At 45.1% G+C, this 21,004-nt stretch overlaps 2 protein-coding genes across 2 annotated transcripts; one reads left to right on the forward strand and one right to left on the reverse strand.

The window, feature by feature from the left end:
- Positions 1–963: 963 nt before the first annotated feature.
- On the forward strand, positions 964–7,124 carry LOC115318835 (P2X purinoceptor 7). The gene is made up of 4 exons (XM_029978544.2): positions 964–1,256; positions 1,325–1,540; positions 1,895–2,053; positions 7,039–7,124. Exons 1-4 carry the CDS (start codon positions 979–981, stop codon positions 7,040–7,042), a joined length of 657 nt encoding a protein of 218 aa, XP_029834404.2. The 5' UTR covers positions 964–978; the 3' UTR covers positions 7,043–7,124.
- Positions 7,125–8,923: 1,799 nt separating this feature from the next.
- LOC120847689 (cell surface glycoprotein 1) lies at positions 8,924–20,204 on the reverse strand. The gene is made up of 8 exons (XM_040219545.1): positions 19,793–20,204; positions 18,306–18,383; positions 16,995–17,051; positions 15,989–16,073; positions 14,000–14,486; positions 13,467–13,657; positions 13,288–13,412; positions 8,924–9,145 (listed from the first exon to the last, which is right to left on the reverse strand). Exons 1-8 carry the CDS (start codon positions 20,102–20,104, stop codon positions 8,924–8,926), a joined length of 1,557 nt encoding a protein of 518 aa, XP_040075479.1. The 5' UTR covers positions 20,105–20,204.
- Positions 20,205–21,004: the final 800 nt, after the last annotated feature.

Genomic DNA, 21,004 nt, shown 5'->3' on the forward strand with positions numbered 1-21,004 from the left:
TCAGATGAAACTGAGTAGTAGGTAAATGGTTGACATTTTTTTATTTGCTTGATATTTTATATGTCATTCCCTAAATTATAGTTTACACCAACTCATATTTACAAACTGGAGCGCCACTGGCGCCGCGCATGCGCGATGGAGTGTGGGCGAGAAGCTCGCCGTCGCCCATAAACGAACCATTGGAATGCGATGTTGTCGTTGTCGGTGTGAGTCCCCCTGCCCTTTTTGGTGTTCGAATTGGTGATTCTACGTCGTTTTGGCGATGCCTGACTACTTGAGCGGCCTCAGGGATATTACCGAGGCTCGTTACACCGCAAAACTTCGCGTGAATAATGTGACATGCGGCGATTCATTCCGCGTGGACGCCGCAGAATGTACGCTAAAGCCTGATTCGCATGATGAGATTTCGCTCGCAATTTTCAGTCGCGAAGTCACTCGGGCTGCAACAGCGTGAACCGTAGCTGAGATGGTCGACGCCGATACTGAAAATCGCAAGCAGAATCGGACCAAGTGAATTAGGCATAACAAGTTGGTGATGGCCACTGGTAACAATGATGAACATCTTTTTGTATCTACTGTTTACATGAAGCCTGCTTACCAAGTTTCAAATTTAAAGGGGCACTGACACCCCAAAGGTCGTATTTTTTTTATTGTCTAAAACGATGCAAGTTGCAGTCATAGACACGCAAAAAAAACCGCATCGCGAAAAAAAAATTTTCCGCCCGCGCGCGCGCCTTTTTAGTTTTGGCGTTTGAATCTCCCGCCTCTAGCCTCCTCCCTTCTTTTGATCGGTGACGTCAAAAATCATAAAATTTAGAAGCTTTGTAGGCGACATTTCTATAACATTTAATACCGGCATTCGTAAAACATGTTTTTTAATCCAATTTTGAACGTACTGCGCACGTTCTTTTAAAATATCCGAAATCGGGAGTCCGGAAGTTTTGAGGCCTCCTGGCTTTTTATCCACCCTCAGTTAAAATGGCGGAGCTCGGCATCTGTAGCAGGCTAGCAGTGAGAGCCGGGACTCGGGTAGCAGTGACCATAGTGAGGATGGTCGGAGAATCGGACGAAGTTCCCTTTTCGGTGCCCGATGACCTCTCAGACTTAGAAAAACAAATAGTCGAACGATCGAAACAACTGGGTTTGGTGCCTTATGATACCCCTGATCGGGAATGGGACGATCCGGATGACGCCGTCGCCGAGTCGTCGGAGCTCTCGCCCCACCCTGATTTGTGGCGTCTCGACAACACTGACTGGTGAGACCAATCTAAAAGTCATAGATCAGTTCACCCAAGTGATATTGTTACTTCGTGGCCTTCACTAGGTGCAGCTGCAGCCGATGTGCTGTGTTGCCCAGCTTCGTGCCCGACGAGTGCCGCTGCTGCAGGGATATGGGTCCCAAGTTGACTCGGATTCAGCGCCTGGGCTGCATCACGACGCACGAGGAGTTTCCCCTGGTGTGCCTCAACCTAGTGATGCTCAGGCTAGCCTACTTCGAGTTGCACGACCGAAGATTCGCCATGCACCACGACATGCATAGGTAATATATTCTGTATACTCGGCGAAGTTGATGCGATCTATCGGGCGTTCACGTTGGCCCTCTGAAGTGACCGAATAGATTGGCTTTTTAACGTGTCACGCTGCTATTTATAGAGGTGCCCGCAGGTGGTTGGTAGATTAATTATTTCAAAGTAACGCACATAACACTGGTAAAAAAATGTTCACAAATTTTTGCCAAGGCATCTTTTCGAAGTTATCAAAATTAATTTTGGGCCATTGTTGCGTTTATTACGACTGCTAAATGGGTCGAATAGATTCTACCCACCATGTGGCAGACGAAACTGGGACTCTCCTAATGTTGTGATCTTTTTTTTTTTTTTTTTTTTTCTTCCAGGCGTTATAGGTATGTTGCCTATCGCCGATTTGTGCGCTGGGTGTGGGGGCGACTTGGCAGGGGCAACAGGTTTGTCCTGCCTTCTTGTGTTGTGCGGACAATCAGGGAGGCATTTCCTAGTGAGGAGGAGACGGGGTTTAGGTACCCAAGGTTTCCAAGGTGAGTCTTGGTGCAACAATTTTACTTATGTTTATTTTCATATGCCACAAAACAACTATACAGTTTTCATTTCGTTGCATAAACCAACAGATGAAAAAATCGAAATATATTAAGTACTATACAGTTTTCATTTCGTTGCCTAAACCAACAGATGAAAAAATAGAAATATATTGAAGCACTATACAGTTTTCATTTCGTTGCATAAATTAACAGATGAAAACATAAAAATATATTGAAGCATGAGCAAGCATTACACAATATATACAAGGCCATGTTGCTGCTCTACAGCAGAAAAATGCAATTGACAAGAGAATGAACACTGAGAAAAGTTTGATGTCGTCTGTGAACAGCAATAGGGTACTGTCACAATCTCGATCAGGCTAGTAGCACTGCCGGATTCCCTAGTGGTAGTTGTCTGCTACGACGATCACCATCACGAGACATTAAAGCATTTCATCAGGTCCAGAAGTGAAAGTAACGTTGTCATGTTTCTGTTCAGCCAGTCATGTCCTGCTGGTCTTGCGGTCTATCTACACTTGTAACAATTGGCGGCGAGAAAAAGAATTCATTCAGGTTCTTCAGGCGTCGCAAGTTCTATCTACACTTGTAACAATTGGTGAAGAGAAAAAGAATTCATTCAGGTTCTTCAGGCATCGTAAGTTCTATCTACACTTGTAACAATTGGTAACGAGAAAAAGAATTAATTCAGGTTCTTCCCGCGTCGCAAGTTCTATCTACACTTGTAACAATTGGTGACGAGAAAAATAATAGACCGATCTCACCAGCCAGTTGGACTATGCCAGCGCTGCCGCAATGTATCGAGGAAATTTTAGTCTAGTTGCGCGTGCGTCAACCTCGCTGGAGCTCTGTGTGTGTAGAGCACGAGACGGCAGGAGCCCTCGCGTGCACTGCCGTCTGCCTCTGGTGAACTAAAGTTATGGCGGCGTTACGCATGTGCCGAACGCTTAGTGAGAGCGGTCTATTTATTCAGGTTCTTCGGGCATTGCAAGTTCACGACATATTCTACAGCTATCAGGTTTTCTTCAAGCTTCTGAGTTAGCCACGCCTACATTCGGCAGAATTGAATCTTTTCAGAGAAAGGTGAGGAGAGCCCATCATACGTCGAACGTCTTGGAGCTTTCTTTTTTTTTTTTTCAACGAACAATGTTGACGATGACAAGGAAAAGGACATTTTCTTAAGTTGCGACGCAGAAACCTACTCCCTACTCCGAGATCTGGTGAAGCCCGCCAAACCACAACATAAGTCTTTAGGCAAAGTTCTTACCATTCTCGGGAGCCAGTACTGCCCCAAACCTTTTGGTATTGTTCAATGTTTTCATTTCAATTTGCGTGTTCCCACAGAAGGGGAAACCGTAAGGAATTTTGTTGCAGCATTGAAGAGCCTGTTGGAGCACTGTAATTTTGGAACAGCGCTAAGAAACATGCCGAGAGATTGCATAGTCTGAGGAATAATCAGCATTACAATCTGGACCAGGCTCCTGGAGCAGCTGGACCTCATGTTCGAGGATGCTGTACAGACCGCTTTGGCCATGGAAGCAGTGAAGGACACTGGAGAGATTTGCCAGGCAAGCTCTAGCAGCAATGCGTTCACGACTCACTGTGTCACGGCATTGGCGCGAGACGTCACCTGCTACTGCTGCGGAGATTAACTCCTTGCATACAGCTGCAAGCATGTGAATACCACGTGCAGCTACTGCAGCAAGCGGGTACACCTGTCGAAAGTGTAATTCAAAATAGAAGAACGCCCAGTCGTCCAAGAACAAACCTGCGAAGCAGCATTTTTTGGGGTCAGGACGCAAGTCCCGTCCACCTCAGACATTTCCAATCAACGTTCTTGATGACAACTTTGAAGATACCGGAGTGACATCGTCCCGAGGTTTTTGACATGTGGCAAATTGACAGCGCTGCGTCCTCACCGCCTTCCACCGTCACTGTGTGCAGCAAGCCACTTTGCATGGAGATGGATACAAAAGCAACTCTGTCCGTCATGTACAAAAAAAAAAAACTGTTTTCAGGAGTACAGGAGATGGTTCACCTACACTGCTTGGACGCAATTGGATTCGAGAGCTGGGAATCAATTTCTCGAAGGTGGAGGCAACCGTTCATTCCCTCTCGGATGTGAAAACTCTAGTTCACGAGTTATTGGAAGTCTTCGAGAAAAGTCTTAGCACCTTCAAGAGCACAGAAGCCACAATTCATGCACCCCACTTCAAGCCACGCCCGCTACTTTCTGATTTGAAAGATGGAGTTACGCAAGACCACCAGCGGCTAGAAAGAGAGGCTGTTTTTACACCGGTCAGAACTTCAACCTGCCACAGGAACCCATTGTTCCTGTGGCAAAGAAGGATGGTCGTGTGAGGAATTTTTGAGATTTCAAAGTTACTGTAAATCAAGTGGCAACATTAGAGAAGTACCCCATTCTAAGAATCTAAGATCTGTGGGCCACGCTTTTTGGGGGCGAGAAATTTACAAAGTTGGATTTGAGGGATGCCTACCAGCAAGTAGTTCTCGAACAAGACTCCAAAAAGTATGCGACCATTTCAACACACATGGGCTTGTTCCAGTACACCCGTCTTCCTTTCGGAGTGTTGTCTGCTCCAGCTCTACCAGTAAGTAGTTCTCGAAGACTCCAAAAAGTATGTGACCATTTCAACACACAAGGGCTTGTTCCAGTACACCCGTCTTCCTTTCGGGGTGTCGTCTGCTCCAGCTATTTTCCAGTGAGAAATAGAGAACTTGTTTTTTGGATTGCCACACGTTGCTGTGTCTTTGACAACATTCTTGTCACTGGCAAGTCTGACCCGGATCACCTTCGCAATCTTCGTTCCATTCTTGCTCGTCTTCATTTCTGTTCAGCCGGCCACGTCCTGCTGGCTTTGCGGTCTATCTACACTTGTAAAAGGTACCATTACACAACAGAAAGCAAACTAGCTCGAGGTAGAGTTATATACAAGTACAGGGAAGAGCAACGTTACTGGATCGGCTAAGTTGACAAGGTCAGAGAAAAAAGTGACGCGCTGCCATTCACTGCCGTGTAGCGGCATTCGTGTCACAGCCCACCCAACCCGCTCGGTCCAACGATTGGGTACCCTTGGACACACCGTGAAGTCACATAGTTCCTGTGTGGGCTTACAAAGTGTTTTACTAACAACTGTTGCATTGTGGTAATGTCCGGATTGGAAAGCCAGCCCACCCCGCTCGCATGAGCGGAGGGGGCTGGCTTTCCCAAGCGCGGCTAATGCGGAGCTTGACAACCGAGCCGATCTAGTAACGTTGGGGCAGAAAAGGTTGAATAGGATGGTGCCTAGGCCTTCCCGAACCGGGATTTGTGTGCAGCTACCAAGTCTGCCTTAGACGGTCTGGGTTGCACCCTGGCAATCATGGGTGGAGGAGGGGGAGGAGTCGACAGCTCAGAAGCAGCTTCCCTGAAAGATGGCAGACGCTCGAGACGTTCAAGCACGTTCGTCATCAGTGTACTGATATACTCTGCAAAGAGAAGATTTCAGTGGTATTGGTTACACATTGAGTGAGAGTGAGATTTTGCGTATGTTTACCGAATTTCGCCCCTTCTGCCATTTGGAATGCCGCCAGATGGTCCTTCCTTGATTTTGATGCTTTGACCTTGTACCTGCCCTGGCCATCCTTGGTTGTGGCCTGCAGGCGTTTTGCATTTGCATTAAAATGCAGCACAGCCAGTAGGGTTCTGGAAGAGATTTACACACGTTCAGAGCAGTGTACAGATGTGAGGTGTGGCGTAGCATACCGGGCACGCATCCCCTCATAGGTGAATACGGTAGACTTTGGTGCGAATCCGATGAGCACACTATGGAATGACTCCAGGCTCTAGGTTTGGAAGGAAGGCGAAAGCTGCCTGATGTCCCGAAGCAGCAGTGGGGCAAGTGCAACTTTCATGAAAACCTGGTATGCTGATGACTCTTTCGTATTATGCAAGAAAAGAAAAACAACATCTGTTAGTTGTCATCTCAGCTTCTGAACAGTTTCTAAAAAGAACCCACCTGCATTGAGCCACAACTTGTTGTGTAACGGCCCATGCATGCATCTTGAGATGGAGCCCTCATGCCCGTCATGAACGTTGATGATGTGGCGCGTGATTGTTTTCCACGCATCAAGCACCACTTGGCCATCGCCATTCCCAATAGCTGCACACCAGTACACGTGGTTCGTTACTTTTTCCATCCATCTTTTCAGATCTTTGTTCTGAGGGCGTTTGCTCGCTGCTCGCAGCTTGTTTGTGATGCCTGTAATGGATGGACAGAGTGAAGAAACGCTATAAAGTTTGACTGGTTTTAGTGCTTGGAACTAAGGAATTGTATTCGTAGAATGGAACAATGAGGATTGTAATTAGAACTCCAACAAGTAACTGACTGGTGAGCTTTATTCTGCACGACGAGGGTAAAGTAAATGCCGTGCTTGTAAGGCCCTTCCAAATCTTTCCTTATGAGAACAGTATGTCCCTGAATATTCATTACTGTAATATCCCGCCACACAGGTAGCTGGTTTATTATTTGCATCAAGTCTTCAATAGGCTTCATATTCATCCAACCAGCTATGTACAACATTTCGTTATATATTTTAGACCTGACGGGCACTTTTGACGCACATTCAATTGCACAGACATGCTTTCCCCAAGTACACACATTTTATGATAATATCAGATTTACGGAGGTAACATCCAGCCCTCAACTGCAACCCCTATTATCCACATCTGATCTGCTAGCAGCAAAGTTTATTATATATACCGGCATCTACCAGTTTTGTTTTGTGTACTTTTGTATATGTCCAGGTAGCTGCAGGTGTTCAGAGCTCTGTTATTCCATACCCTTTGCAAAGTGCCACACATCGAAGCAGTGGCTGACATCGGGATGATTAGTTGCCATCTCTTTCTTGATTGACACATGCCGATCTGTGGTGAATGATAACACATCTATGTTGTTTTCTTGCAGGTAGTTGAAGCCTCTCATGAAGCCAACCTTCTCCATGTGCGAGCTTGCCTGCACTGCGTCATTCTAGTGAAGAAAGAAAAAAAAAAAAAAGCAAGGGAGTTGTACACAATTGCCAAGAACCTCTCTAAAAAAGGCAACTCTGGTTGAAAATGAAATTAAAGTAAGTTACTGGTGTCGCTTTAGTAGCACGAAATATGATCATAGCTGAAATATTATGTCAAAGTGAAACCGCATTCTCCCATAAAACTTATTTTAAAGATGGGACCAGCTGCTCTTTAGCACGCGGCAAGCAGGATAGCTTTTAATCAAGGAAAACTGGTGCAGCATCTGTGTGACGTCATGCAACGGTGGAGTTGCAGTTCATTGGTTGTACCGCAGCACCCTTGTGACGTCACGTTGCAGCCGTACGGCTGATGACCAGTGTTGCCACCCTCTAGCAAGTACTTTTGGTTTTGCCGTAGACGACCAAAAGCAAACTTTGAGCCGTAATATTTATAAACTATGCGCAATATAAAAAAAATTGTACCTTGTTATTCAGGGACACTGGTTTACCTAAAAACAGTCGTAATCCCAAAATAAGAAATATATTGACCACAGTTGCCCTTCTCTTAGCCCATTCGGTACCGCATGCAGCGTGCACTGCCGGGCCCTCCACATGACAGGCTGTTCCACCTAAAGCTGAGCTAATCCTTGCACAAATCTTTTGCTTCTCTAACATGCTTTCCAGCAAGCATAAATGAAAAGAGGACGAAATAAGGAAACATGTTTTTTTACAACCTGGAATGCTTTGCTCATTCCTCGTCTAGCAACAGTTCTGACGATGATGCGCCACAGTTAGGAGTACCTTTCTGTAGTTGCGACTCACAAGTCCTTTTAAAGTGTATTTGTTGTTGGCAGAATTCTCCGAAATGGTGCTACCATCACAAGAATTCCCCTCATCTTCGTTATTTAAAAAAATAATGTCTAGGTCTTCATGATGTCACCGTCGGAACGACTATGCCGACTGCTCGTCGCTGCAATTTTTCTTCTAATAAACAACAAGCACCCCAAAAAACATGCAGACTATTGACATTAAAACAGAACGTAAGGGCGCAGGTGAGGTGGTGACATCAGCCGGTAATATATCCAACTTCACTACAAGTTACTGTAAAATGCTATCTATTTATGTTTAGAAATAGAGTGAGTCAATCATATCAACTTCCCCATTACACAAGTACATCATTCGTAACATTCTTGTAGACAGCTATGTCTCGTTTACATTGACGCCTTGTTATGTAGACATTTTTTGGGGTACTGGTCTCAGCTCACTAAGTTCTGTCCCATCAATATAGGAATCTGCAGTCCAGAGTATAGACAGCTAGTTTGGAAACTGGGCAGATAGATGCATTTTCGTCTCATTATTTTACACTGGTTCTCTAAAAACGTTCACAAAGGTCCAAAGAGAAAATATACTAGTGAAAGCCCCAGGACACAGAGTGTATGCAGAGCTCCAGTATTGCCAATCTTGTCATAAAAACCCGTAACAAGGTAGGCTCATTTTGGCTTTCCTTTGGCACTATGCACAGGCACGGTAGAAGAATAGAGGAGGAGTCTGAACTGTGTGGGATCGCAACGGAGCAAACCTCGTCTCCTTCAACCATGTGCACGGGCAACGGTTGCCATAGCAACCTGGCGTTGCAGCTCAACTGGTCGTATCGCAGTCCGTTATAGCAAAATGGAAATTTCTGAACCTGCCTTTCTTAGCTGACCGTTGTGATTGTTACCGCTCACACTTATCCATTCCGATAAGCCATAAACGTAAGGTTCGTTGTAAATGGATGCAAGATGGATTTGTAGAAATTGTTTCCACAATTCTTCGTGCTGTAGTGATAATTTGAAGTTTTAGCTAACGTGGAGGCTGGAACACAGATGAATGAATAAAATTGTTCACCTCACCAACTTGAACTTGCTCTGTGTGCACAATCTTGTTCAGGGTGTTGGAGTAAAAGCTGTATGTGCCATACTTAGCGCTAAATCCGGGGGAGTCGCAACGTCCATCACCCGATAAATGGGCGCCTCCTGCACTTCTCATCTCCTCAAGGATGCATTCCTGCTCGGCGTTCCAGACCTGAATGACATGAATCATTTTATTTCTGCAATATAATTAACGAAACTCCACATTGAGAGCCCGTGACTGACAACAGAAAGAAAGACAAACAGCGGTTGCATTAAAATGGTGATTTGGGCTAGTTGGTTCATTATCACGCACAAAGTGCCGAAACTAAGAGTTGAAACTACACAAGGACAATAAAAGAAAAAAAAGTCGAAACGGGGCACCTTTACAGCTAAGATTTATGGAAAAACCCAATCTCTTTATACTCGTAGCAGAATCCACAGTCACGCCTGTGTGTGGTGTAGCCCGTGGCAAAAAGGCTTACTCTTTCGCCGATAATGACACGGACCTTCACTAATACAATTTATACATTTTTCTGTTATATCAAAGGCCTCGTACAGCTCCCTAGATATCCAACTGGAATATGATGGCGTACAGGAGCAGTATCTGCAACGTGTAGCAAGGTGTCCTTGGGGGGCTGTCCGTGTAACCGCTGTATGTTTGCGCTTGCAATTATTAAAACATCTGCCCATGTGGCTGACGATCTGCATGACATGGGAATTTCATATACCAGTCCCGTGGCGCATTCTGTGAACTTGTTACAGGGCTTTGTATCACAAGGATCTGCGGACTTTGAGGGAACTGTTGATTTTGCGGCCCAATCGTGATAGCTTATTGGGTGTCGAAAAAGAAATGGGTGCATCGTATCGATCGGCAACCTTTTTAAGATTGCAGGTTAATGAGTGCTCATGCAGGATTCGCCTAATCTCTTTCCTGAGGTTGCCTCGGTGTCCCTTCTTTCCTATTAAGCTGTCCGCCACCTCCGCCAGAGTGCTCCGACGGTAGCCCGCTTTCTGCAACCGACACACACATACACATAGGCACAAAGAGACAATGTTTCGAGGCGTTACTTAAAAGGTCCTGTGCACATAGTGCTCAAGAGATCTTCACGGAACAGGTAGCATGGTTGCAGAAACCGGGCTGCTGTAGGAGCGCTCTGGCGGAAGTGGTGGACAGCCTAATAAAAAAAGATGAAGGGAGACTGAGGCAACCTCGGAAAAGAGACTCTGCAAGTCCTGCGGTAATCCTGTGCTTGTACTCATTAATCCACAATCTTAAAAAGGTTGCCGATCGGTACGATGCACTCATTGTTTTTTCTGCACGCAATAAGCTATCACAAATGTGCCGCAAAATCAACAATTTCCGAAATTCCACAGATTCTTGCTATACAAAGCACTACAACAGGTTCACAGAATGCACCACGGGACTGGTATATGAAAGTGCCATGTCATGCAGATCGTCGTACATCGGCTACACGGGCAGATATTTTATTAATCACAAGCGCGAACATGCTGCGCCTACACGAAGAGCCCTGTCAGGACATCTTGCTACACATTGCAGCCTCTGCTCCTGTGCACTAGGTCCAACACTATAATCTGGACAATGTTAAATTTGAAAACCTCACGGTATAAGAGTTTATTCTGTTTTTATTTTATTTATTACTGCAGACCCCACACAATTCTAGCAGGGAGAAAGAAAGCAATGCTGGTGTCCCTGCAAATCTGGTATGAACCAAAGGAAGTCTCGCATGTAAGGCGAAAATAGTCAGTCAAAGCTCTTGAGTTTAGTAGTCGAGTGGAAGTTTCCAATTCAATTTTGTCCAGATTTCAATAGTGGACCCAGTATGTGATTTAACACTGCAATACTGCTGCAGGATGACATTTCGGCATCAAATGTGAGTAACTGTTAGTGGGTAAAAAATATGATCATTATGCTAGTGACTGCAGTACATGAGAGGCTCGCAAACATTAAAGGCCCGTTCACACAGTTGCGTTCGGAGCGACCACTACGCTTACGAACTAATGCAACCGGTTGGAACGACGAGTTACCATAGCAACGAAGCGCCAAACGGTCGTTTTGTTCGTGTTCGTTCGCAACGCAAGGAGTTGAGCCAGGCTGAACTTTTTCGTTACGTTCGGGAACGACGGGAGCGACAGACCAATCACAAATCGAAGAGAGCTTGGTCGCGCGCGTTGCATGCTGGTCATCCCGGGCTCCTTCGAGCTGTAAACATGGCGTCCGTGGTAATCGTCGACGTAGACGGCGTGGTGGAAGCTCATCCTTCCCCGTAAAAGCACTATCCTTGACTGTGAATTTTCGTCGTGTGTCGTTATGATAGCCCAGCACGTACTAGAAGGGAAGATCCACCTACTCGTGCGGCAATCACGTGGCGGCACTCTCAAGACAGCAGAAACGCCCGTGCCGTTGTGTTTGTTTACTTCGACTACAGTGGTGCTTTCTTAGCATTTGTGTCCTCGCACATCGCCCGGATTTTTGGCGCATTTCATGCGTGTGCTTAAGTTCAAGGTATTACTGGTGCGTGCCGTATAAAGGGTGCAAATTTTCACGCTTTTTCATCGCCCGAAAAAGGTGATTAGTGTTAGCAATCCTGAACGCTTGCAACGACTGTCAAATTATATTTCTACGTAGCGTTGCTAAGATTACATCATCTTTTATAATTGTAGAAATGGCGTGTGGTGAGATTTCTACTGTTGGCAAAGTCGTGTATTAAAGTCGTGATCGTGCAAGACGGCGTACTGCATCTTTTTCTTTTTCTAATGCACTACCCTGCAAGCGTATCCTAAAAAAAAAAAAAAAGAGTAATAAAGCTTGAGGTCATAGAAGACGGTCTATTTTCTGTTACGCAAGTGAGTGGCAGTGCGTCCCCTTCTTTATAGAGGCACCGTTGACACAGCTGACGGCAACGGAGAGGCGGTTGCCGTGCTGCCGACCTGCTGCGCTTGTTGCAGTGGCAGCAGCAGTGTACGCGCGGCGCAGCGCGGTCGTTGCGGTCGCTGCGATCACGACGGACGCAGTCGCGGATAACGGGTTCGTTTTAGATGTCTGAAACAGCCTTTACAAAGCTATTGTAGGCGCACAGCAGATCTTCGTGATTGTACGCCGTAGTTGAAACCTCGGGCTGCTCTAGTCAGGGCCCGGTCACTGATCTCTATTGTAGTAGGCTGGATCGCGGACCGCGGCCTCGGCAGCTGGGGCCGAGTGTCGCCATCGGTGGCCATTGATTGACACCAGCCAATGCATGGGACTCTATGGGGAGAACGAGAAAAAGTGCCGCTTTTCTCGTTTCTAAGCTGCTGTAGCACTGAAACTTTTAAGATGCTTTTCGATAAGCCCGTCAGATAGTTTGCATACAAATATTAAAACTGATAGCCCTCGCAGTTCTTTTAAAGAAATATTTTGTGGTCGAGAGTGACTCCGCTGTAGTACAGCTCAATGAGGCAAGAGTTACCTAGAGTTACCGCGGCGTGGGTGGCGGTTTTGTTCAGTTGGGTTTAGCAGACGAGGAGCTCGAAGGCTTTGCCACGCGGAATTTGCTCACTCCCAGAAAGCCTCTGTCGAGATGGAACTTCTTTGTCATTCATCAACTTCTGGGCTTCCCCGAGGACGGTCTCATTGACAGCAAGTTTCTTTGCTTACTACACTACGAGAGCCGTAGGCGCTCCGGTACGTTTCCCTTTTTTTCATCAGCGTTCGAACATTTGACAAATACAGATTCAATCTCCAAACACTCGACATAAGCACCGCGGCTCACCATAAAACACTCGCCTTTGAGCACAGCGTACGTGCTTCAATATTCTTACTTGTGTGCGTTTCTCCCATAGACTTGCGTGTATTGCCTGGTGTCAAGCAATAGCCGCCGGTGGCGACACCGACGGGCTCCCGATCCGTGATCCAGCCTACTACAATAGAGATCAGCGGCCCCGCTACCCTGCGTCGGGTAGGAAACCGTCCGCCATGTTTGTAAGCGTAGCTGGGTTGCTTACTATTGGCTAGGAGCAAGAGCTGAAACTCGTTTCTCATTGGCTGTCGATTCGTGTGGTTGCATGCGGTTGCATGTGTGTGTACACGTCGCGCACAGTTGTCGTTGATGTCGCAGCGGTTGCATTCGTTCGTAAGCATAGTGGTCGCTCCGAACGCAGGTGTGTGAACGGGCCTTAACAAAATCTTGATATGAACGTCCGTTATTTTGAATGGTGGTCTGAGGTGGTGAGGACCATATCTTGTAGATTCTGGGTGTGACTGTCACCCATTATGAACACTGTCCATCATAACATAGTATTGAAAAAGAGACTTACCCTGGCTATTGAAGGCAGAAGATAATGCTTTTGATATCTGTAGTAGGTGCGGTCGGAGATGACTTGAATGTTGATGTGCCGCAGCATCCTCAGTGTTACAACAGGGCTTGCCCCACTGAAGAGAACTGCGGCGGAGAGAAGAAGGCTTCCCACGTTCCTCCCCGACACACTGGGCTCACTTGTCCACTTCCTGACATGTCCATCTTGGCACTGCGTGGTCACTGTCAGGCAAGTGCCGTCAGGATGCAGTTCCGCTGTGCAGGGCTTGTGGCACTCTCTACAAAACTTGAACAGCACCAACAAGGATCCTTCATAGATTATATATTTCCTTTCCTTGTCGGGTGTCGGAGCTGTGCTTTTGCCTGCAGACCTTTAGAGTTAAAAAAAGAAGGAACATATAATGTTCAATGCTTTGTGCATCATGCTAAAACTACTTGTAAAACTAATGATTCTTTATTTGAGATTTCAAATAAAGCCATGTATGGATAAATATCTGAGGCAGGAAAATGGGGGGACTAGAGTTATGTGCTGTGCAAACTAGTGCAGCTTGGTGGTCAGATTGTGAAACACAGGAAGTGGCATTCCAAAGCAATTAGCACCATAACTGAGACAGTGTATGAAGTAAACCAAACAGTTATGATAAAATTTGCAAATTACATAACTTAGAATAAATTATTTAGAGCCTCATTGCAGTATATCAAGCAAGGCGAACCTGTTAATGCTGTCTTCTTCCGAGGGGTAGTATGTGTCATCTGCGGCATCGTATGGCTCTGCTTCAGAAGGGGGGTCGGCTTCAGAGAAAAGGTAACCTTCAGAGGGCGGGTCTGCTTCTGAGGGGAGGCCATCCTCAAAGGCAGGGTCGGCTTCAAGGCAGCAATCTCCTTCAGTGGGGAAGTCGTCTCCAGGTAGCTCCGAGGGCAGTTTTATCTCTGAAGGCAGCTCTACCTCCATGTCTTGTTCCGTTTCACAGAACAACCAGTCAATTCCTGCCAGTGTGGCTGGCCCAGGTTCCACTTGAGGCTGCGGTTCCTCTGTGGGCTGAACCTGATATGCCGGATCGATAAATGGAACAGGTGATGTTGGTCCAAAGTCAAAGGGACAGATCTCCAGTGCGGCAGGCGAAGATGTCCGCATGTAATCAGTCTGAGTGCCACGGCTGACTAGAACCTTGAACTCTGTCAGCATGTCAGTCTGTGTCGCTGGAATGAGAAATTTTTCGGGGTGAGTTGCTGATAGAAAATTTGCATACTCATAAACACAAAAATAAAAAAAAAATAAAAACACCCGCCAACAAAGCCTTAACGAATCAGGGTGCCTTTGTTTCAAAACCGACTTGTTTTTTGTTTTTTTTTGAAGGGGGGGGGGAGGCTATTTACATGCGAGGAGCAGCAGGTTTGTTTTTTTTCTACTGTGGTGGCATTCTTTGGTGAACTTTTTTCTAAATGCTTATGTCTGCTTTCCAATTAGTGGACATCATCATCTTAACAATATCTAGAGTTGTCTTAACATCTAGCCACGGCGCACTCTACATCCAGCCACGGCGCACTGGATATGTGTGTTGGGATGCTGAAGATTAGCGCTAGCTCTGACGTTGTCGAATCGAAAGCCGACGGTAAGAGCAGCACGAGGGCTCAGTATAGTTCACTGGTTATGAAGGCAACGTCTGCTCAATGATTGTGGCTTGCTTGCCTCGTGTTCGAAATGAAAATGACAGAAAAAAAGACACAGGAAAGTCTTAAATGTTTGTGCTGTGCCATCCAGGCAGACGAAAGCAGTTTTGATGATCAAAAGAGAAACTCTCAGAGACACTAAATAGTGGATGTTTATCTCTGTCTTTTATCTGGTGCTTTTAAATCTTTCAACGGTACAATTGCAGCGAGTTCACAATGTTTCGGGCCTTTAAACAAACTGAAAAAAAGTTTCAATGGATGCCGGCGGTTATAAGCATACACGTGTGTGATAGCGGAAGCTTTCAGGTTTTCCATACTCTTATTTTTTTATTCGTCCGAAGAGCTGCATGGTTTTGGTAATTTGTTTTTTTGTACAGGGAACGTTTTGCATAAATGGCTACAACACTAAAACATTGTTCCTAATGCTGTGACAGTTCATGGCTGTCAACTTTGAAGGAAGCACACAGCCACGTGTTCCAAAAAAGCAAAAGGTTAGGAGTTCTCAATGCAGCTATGACACTGTTTGATTGTTCTTTTGCTACATAATATTTATATTATAAAATTAAATGCATGCAATAAAGCACAGAACAATAGCCACGAGTACGCTAAAACCAAAACCGACCGAAGTGAAACCATTTAATGGTGGAAGTACACTATGCGCCAGTCAGGGAACTACTAAGATGAAAAGGTGTATGGTGTAAACCTCAGATATTCTCTTTGTCGCTTTATAAATATATTCAGAAACAGCAAGGTGTCCTCCTTTTCACATTCCACAGTGAACTGAATGGCTGGCTCGATAGAGTATAGGTGTGCCAGAAAGTTAGTAATGTTTGAAGTATTCAAAATATGAAAGCAATCATTCACATTTGTAAATAGTCACACCTGAAGAAGTCAATTCGGTTTTTGAAATGTTGGGACCGTGAAACTTGAGGTCTTTTGTTGATGACTTCTTAATTTTCCTGGCTTTAACCGTACCAGAGGGGCTTCTGTTAAATTTGTTTATGTTCAAACAGAAAGACACTCGGGCTTACCTCTTACAGTTCCCATTTGTCTTCTGGCTGTGGAATCCAGTGGTGGCTTGCTTGTAGAGAGCTCAGTGCGTGGCACCACAACAACCTAAATGCAAAGATAAAAAAAAAGCTTGTGCTCAAGCACAGAAAGTTTCCACAGAAAGCAATTTTTTTACTGCAGGACAAAACAATGTTTATATTGGCAGCTCTTCAGTCATGTTCTTGTAGTAACCACTTGATTGCAGTCACATTTTTTATTAGAAATTCTTTGCAGGAATAACAAAAGGGACTTTTTTTATGCTTACATGGCGGGTAAATTAATTATGCGAGTATGTTACGTGCACAAGTAAAGTCGGTATTTGCAAACAGCAATGACTACACATAGTTATGAGTAGTGTCACTCAAAAAGAATGAAGAAAGGAATGCAATAGGCAAGTAAATGAACACATGTCTTCACTCTTTTGGTGTCAGCTGCTGCTTTTAAATGAAAATGCTTGAGTCTGTTTCTTTCTTTTTTCTTTAAATGAAAATGCTTGAGTCTGTTTCTTTCTTTTTTCAACATGTATTGAAATAATCTTTTGAAAGTTCCAGTCTGGTAAGCTACTTTAAAACTATGTCCCTTGCCTGGCCCAAGCATTTTGCCCGCTTTTCAAGAGGGAGCTTCTTTTGCAGCATCCATTATACAGATCAGAGACGTGCAAAGTGTGTGTTGTGACCCCTCAAACGGTCGCGGGCTATTGTACGAGGCCACACGGCCTTGGAGAGTTCCTGAAAAAAAAAAATGAATATGCATAAAGCTAGCACAGAAATAACAGTCCCCTAAGAACAGTGGCTGGTAAAGCCGAGGGTAAAGTCAACGAAACCAGGCTGTGCTCTTTAATAAGCGTGTTTGGCCCAGGTTTTGGGGTCGCAGTCCTAAACAGTTAGCGCACCTCTGGAACAGATGATGATGCTATTTCAATAACCTCATCATTCTTTTGTCTTGTAGTGGAAGACAGCAGGTGTTGAATGTGGAGGCACAACTTACCAAGTGGATATCCTTTGAAGTAGTATTTGGAGATGGTATCTCCTCACCCTGACATTCCTGGAAGTATGAAATATCTCAATGTTTAGAATCCAGACAACGGGACATAAAAAATTTAGATTTCTTTATTTCAGGTTAAATTTCTTTATTCCTCTACAAATTAAAGGTAGGAGGTAGGGAAAAATCATCTACAAGTTGTTGCAGTTGCACCTCTAGGCTCCTCAAGATATATGGCTTACCCACTAAAAAAAGGAAATTAGCTGCATTACACCTGATTTACACGAACACAGAAAAATTCATTACTCGATGTGCAACAACGTGCTTCTTAGAAACAGTGCTTGTGGCTCTCTAAATTGATAGGTCATGCACAGGATAATTTATGGTCCACAATTGTCACGAATTTAGGTGATATTTATTTTTTGTTTGTTGGCACTGACTGCACTGTCCGCAGCCGTTGGTTCAATCTTTTAATCTTTAGCACACCTTTCCGCCCCACCCCAATGCGACGAGGTACTGTTTTTTGGGTGGGAAAGAGGTGTGAATTTTTCAGTCTGGTTAGGAACCACAAAAATTTTTTTATCTGTCACTCTTCAGTCTTTTGGGTTGTCATCGGGGACAATTGAATGTGGGTAATGCTCTGTCATGTGAGTGATAACCCTGACATCTGTTTGTACCTTTATGGATTGTTAGCTTCCGCCAAGGTTTTTCTCTGGAAAAGTGATTTTTGGGGTGGTACATAAGCAGAATTTCGCCAAGTAGTGGGGAGGGGAGCACCCCCATGGCTCTGCTCGTCGGTGCACTCTGCCACGCGAGTCCTTGGAATTTTTTATTTGTTTTCTTTTTTGGGCTGCGGTCCTGTTTTCCCTGTGTTTGCTGGTGGCGTGTGTCCTGTTCAGGCATGTGCATGTGTGGTGTTGACCCATCGCATAACGATGGAGAAAAGACCAGGGACGGATCCAGGACTTTGTTTCCGGGGCCGGGGGGGGGGGGGGGGGGGGGGTGAATTTGTAAAAATACTATTCTCCCATTCTTTCATGTCACCGGGGGGTCCACTCATGTGAAATTGCCCTCGGGGAAGGGGGGGGGGGGCGCCTGGCGCCCCCCACCTTAAATTCTATGAAGTCTCTGGATGACATCCCCTCTTTTTCTGGCTCCTACACTGGGAATGGACCTATCGCCTGTCACCAGTCTAACCTAAACATTCTGTTCTAAGTAATTTTAGTTTATCTCGGAGTACGGCTTTTAATTTTTAATAATTTTTCCTGCTGCTTTGTGTCAAGTATAAGGTGTCATGATGATTTGGTGTGAACTCACATGAGTTGGCCCAGCTGCCAAGCTTGCTGACTGGTCGGGAGTAGCTAGTCCTGGAGCAGCGCTGTCACCCGGAGATTCCTGAAAGTAATGAAATTATCATTCTGTGCACTTTGGGTACTATACTTTGGGTTGTCCAGTACATCTTTGCGATGCACTTTGTACATCCCGTGTCACAAGTGACCTTTCATAATTCACAAAGCATGTATTATGCTTCACAAAATCTGCACCCAAAATGTTGAAGTTATTTTATTTCGTGTTAGTGTAACGTTTACCATGGACAAGGTAGATAGTTTTTGGTCAGCATAAATTACAAACACCTGAAAAATCTGGCATTCTTTTTTTTTTCTGTATGGTATCCACTACCTATTTTTGCATTTATACGGCAGTTTTTTTTACACATAGCCAAAATAAAGTGACAAATGTCATAATTCAGATATTCTCACGACTAATTCGAGGCCTCAGACCACATGATGCATCATACCCACAGCTTACTCAACACTTTATTTTTGTAGTACCGAATGGTAGCACTTTTGGTTAACTTGAAATTGCGTTGTATTTTACATTAAATTCGAAATTCATTCACTGAATTTCATCCAATGCAATGATTTAAAACTACATTATTAAAAAAAATATTAAAAAGTGCCCTTTTTTATATTTTTTTTTATTACATCACCTTTTAGCGATCAAACATGTACCCAAATGCCTTGGTCATCAAAATGGTATTTTCTGCTAATTGGCCTCAGTGCAGTATGAATACTTACACATGTTAATGAATAAATACTCCCTCCTCCCCCCCCCTCCCTCCCTCCCTCCTCCTCCTCCTCCTCCTCCTCCTCCTCCTCCTCCTCCTCCTCCTGCCCCCCCCCCCCGTAGTCATAAGCACGTCATCGACCCGTTTGTTATCACAAAAAAAGGGTTGTTGAAATTTATTCAAAAACATATTGTCTGCTCAACGAGTGGTAACTTCAACGCCACACTGCTCTTCTCACGCGCTCAGTCTTTCTAAAAATGACTGATTTAGGGGTTTTGGACGACGCTCAGCATGTTTCTAATTGGAACCATATGTCTATCCTGACTAATAAAAATTAGTGAATTTTAATTAATTAGCCGACTTATAGCAACGATTAGCCACCCACATAATGTCCCCCTGGGCGTATTAACTCACTCGCGCAAACAGCATAAGTGTACCTTTCATGGTTTTTTTCTAAAACTAATCTGTAAGAATATACAAAAAAGGGATATAATTGGCAAATAAATATACCCAACCTTCCGGCTTTAGCTACAAATTTAAACGTCTACGTAGTGTGCTCCGTTAACGAGGTGCAAATTTGTTGGCCCGTCCCAGCGGCTGGGACGAGCCGACGTTCGTGTGGCGAGCAAAGAGCAGGCAAATATTAATTCATGCCGCGCACCAATGTCGGCTGGCGTTCATCGAGATTGTGGTTAAGTCCAAGTTGCATTTAATGAGATATATTTGGTAGACTTACCTCTAGTCTTGGGCGCTTTGCTTGGCGTGGTGTGACCTGCTGCGGGAAGTTCGTCGGTACAACACTACGCCTCAACCGAGGTACCATTTTAACCCCCAACGCTCTAGATACGCTTGGACTGACCTCATAATCTTCGTCGACAAAGTGTCGGGAACAAATAAAGGACTTAGGTCCAAAGCCTTCGAGAAGTCGTTCAGGAATTGCAGCTAGCCAGGCCGCCTTCTCTGGCACAGATTTTGGGAACCTGTGCAGCAGCGTGCTTTCGGTTGCGATTCCGCCGGGGCATCCTTTCACGCAGCACCGGCGCGACATGGTCCCTCACGTCGCCGACACGAGTCCACTACGCGTCCTGTTCAACCTCACAAACTTTGGAACAATTTGGGATCTCAAAGAATTTGAGATCCCTGAAACTTCGAACTTGAAAGTACAGCGTCGTCTGCTTGCAGCGAAAGGCGACACGCACGGAGAAGGGAGAAGGAGGATGCGCGATGCGCGGATCCCGGGGGCAACGCCACTTCCGGTTGGGGCGGTTTTGGAGGCAGGAGAAAAACTCGAGTCACAGGTCGCCTCGATTTTTGACGTCACTCCTCTGGCCCGTAGAGCGCGGGAACTTCAAAATCGGCTTTTGGATTTTGTTTTTTTACTTCACAAATACTGAGTCCCCAGGCTTCAAATTCTGAGGATAATGTGTAAACACGGTTTTTAATCGTTTCAGATAATAAAAAAAATATGATTTTGACCTGTCAGTGCCCCTTTAAGTCTTTTGAGGGCTGTACTTACTTCTTATCGCAAGTACGGCACCAACATTTGATGTTCGGGCCGGTGTCTTCTAAAAGAGCAGACAAGCAGAATTGTCTGAGACAGCAGACGATAGTTCGAATGATCAGGCGGCCGTTTGAACTTGAAGACGCACTGAACATAGTCATTATACAATGGTCGGTACAACATGACGGTTTTTTGGCATTCATGTGGGAACAAAAGAATAAATTGATGACCACCAGTATTCGTGAATTCAACCCGAAGTGCTTCCCGCCCAAGCAGTTGTGGTCCGACGGCATCAGGTTTTCCCTTTTCACGGCACATATCCACGTTCTCGTACGAACCGAGCATATGAAAACTAACCTTCAAACCTTTCTAGACTCTTTTGGTACAGCCCCAGTCGTGATGTTTTGACGAGAAAGCGGGTTTTTGTCAGGTTCCTTTCAAAACAAC

Source organism: Ixodes scapularis, unplaced genomic scaffold (genome assembly GCF_016920785.2).
Source record: "Ixodes scapularis isolate PalLabHiFi unplaced genomic scaffold, ASM1692078v2 ptg001421l_1__unscaffolded, whole genome shotgun sequence".
NCBI lineage: Eukaryota > Metazoa > Arthropoda > Arachnida > Ixodida > Ixodidae > Ixodes > Ixodes scapularis.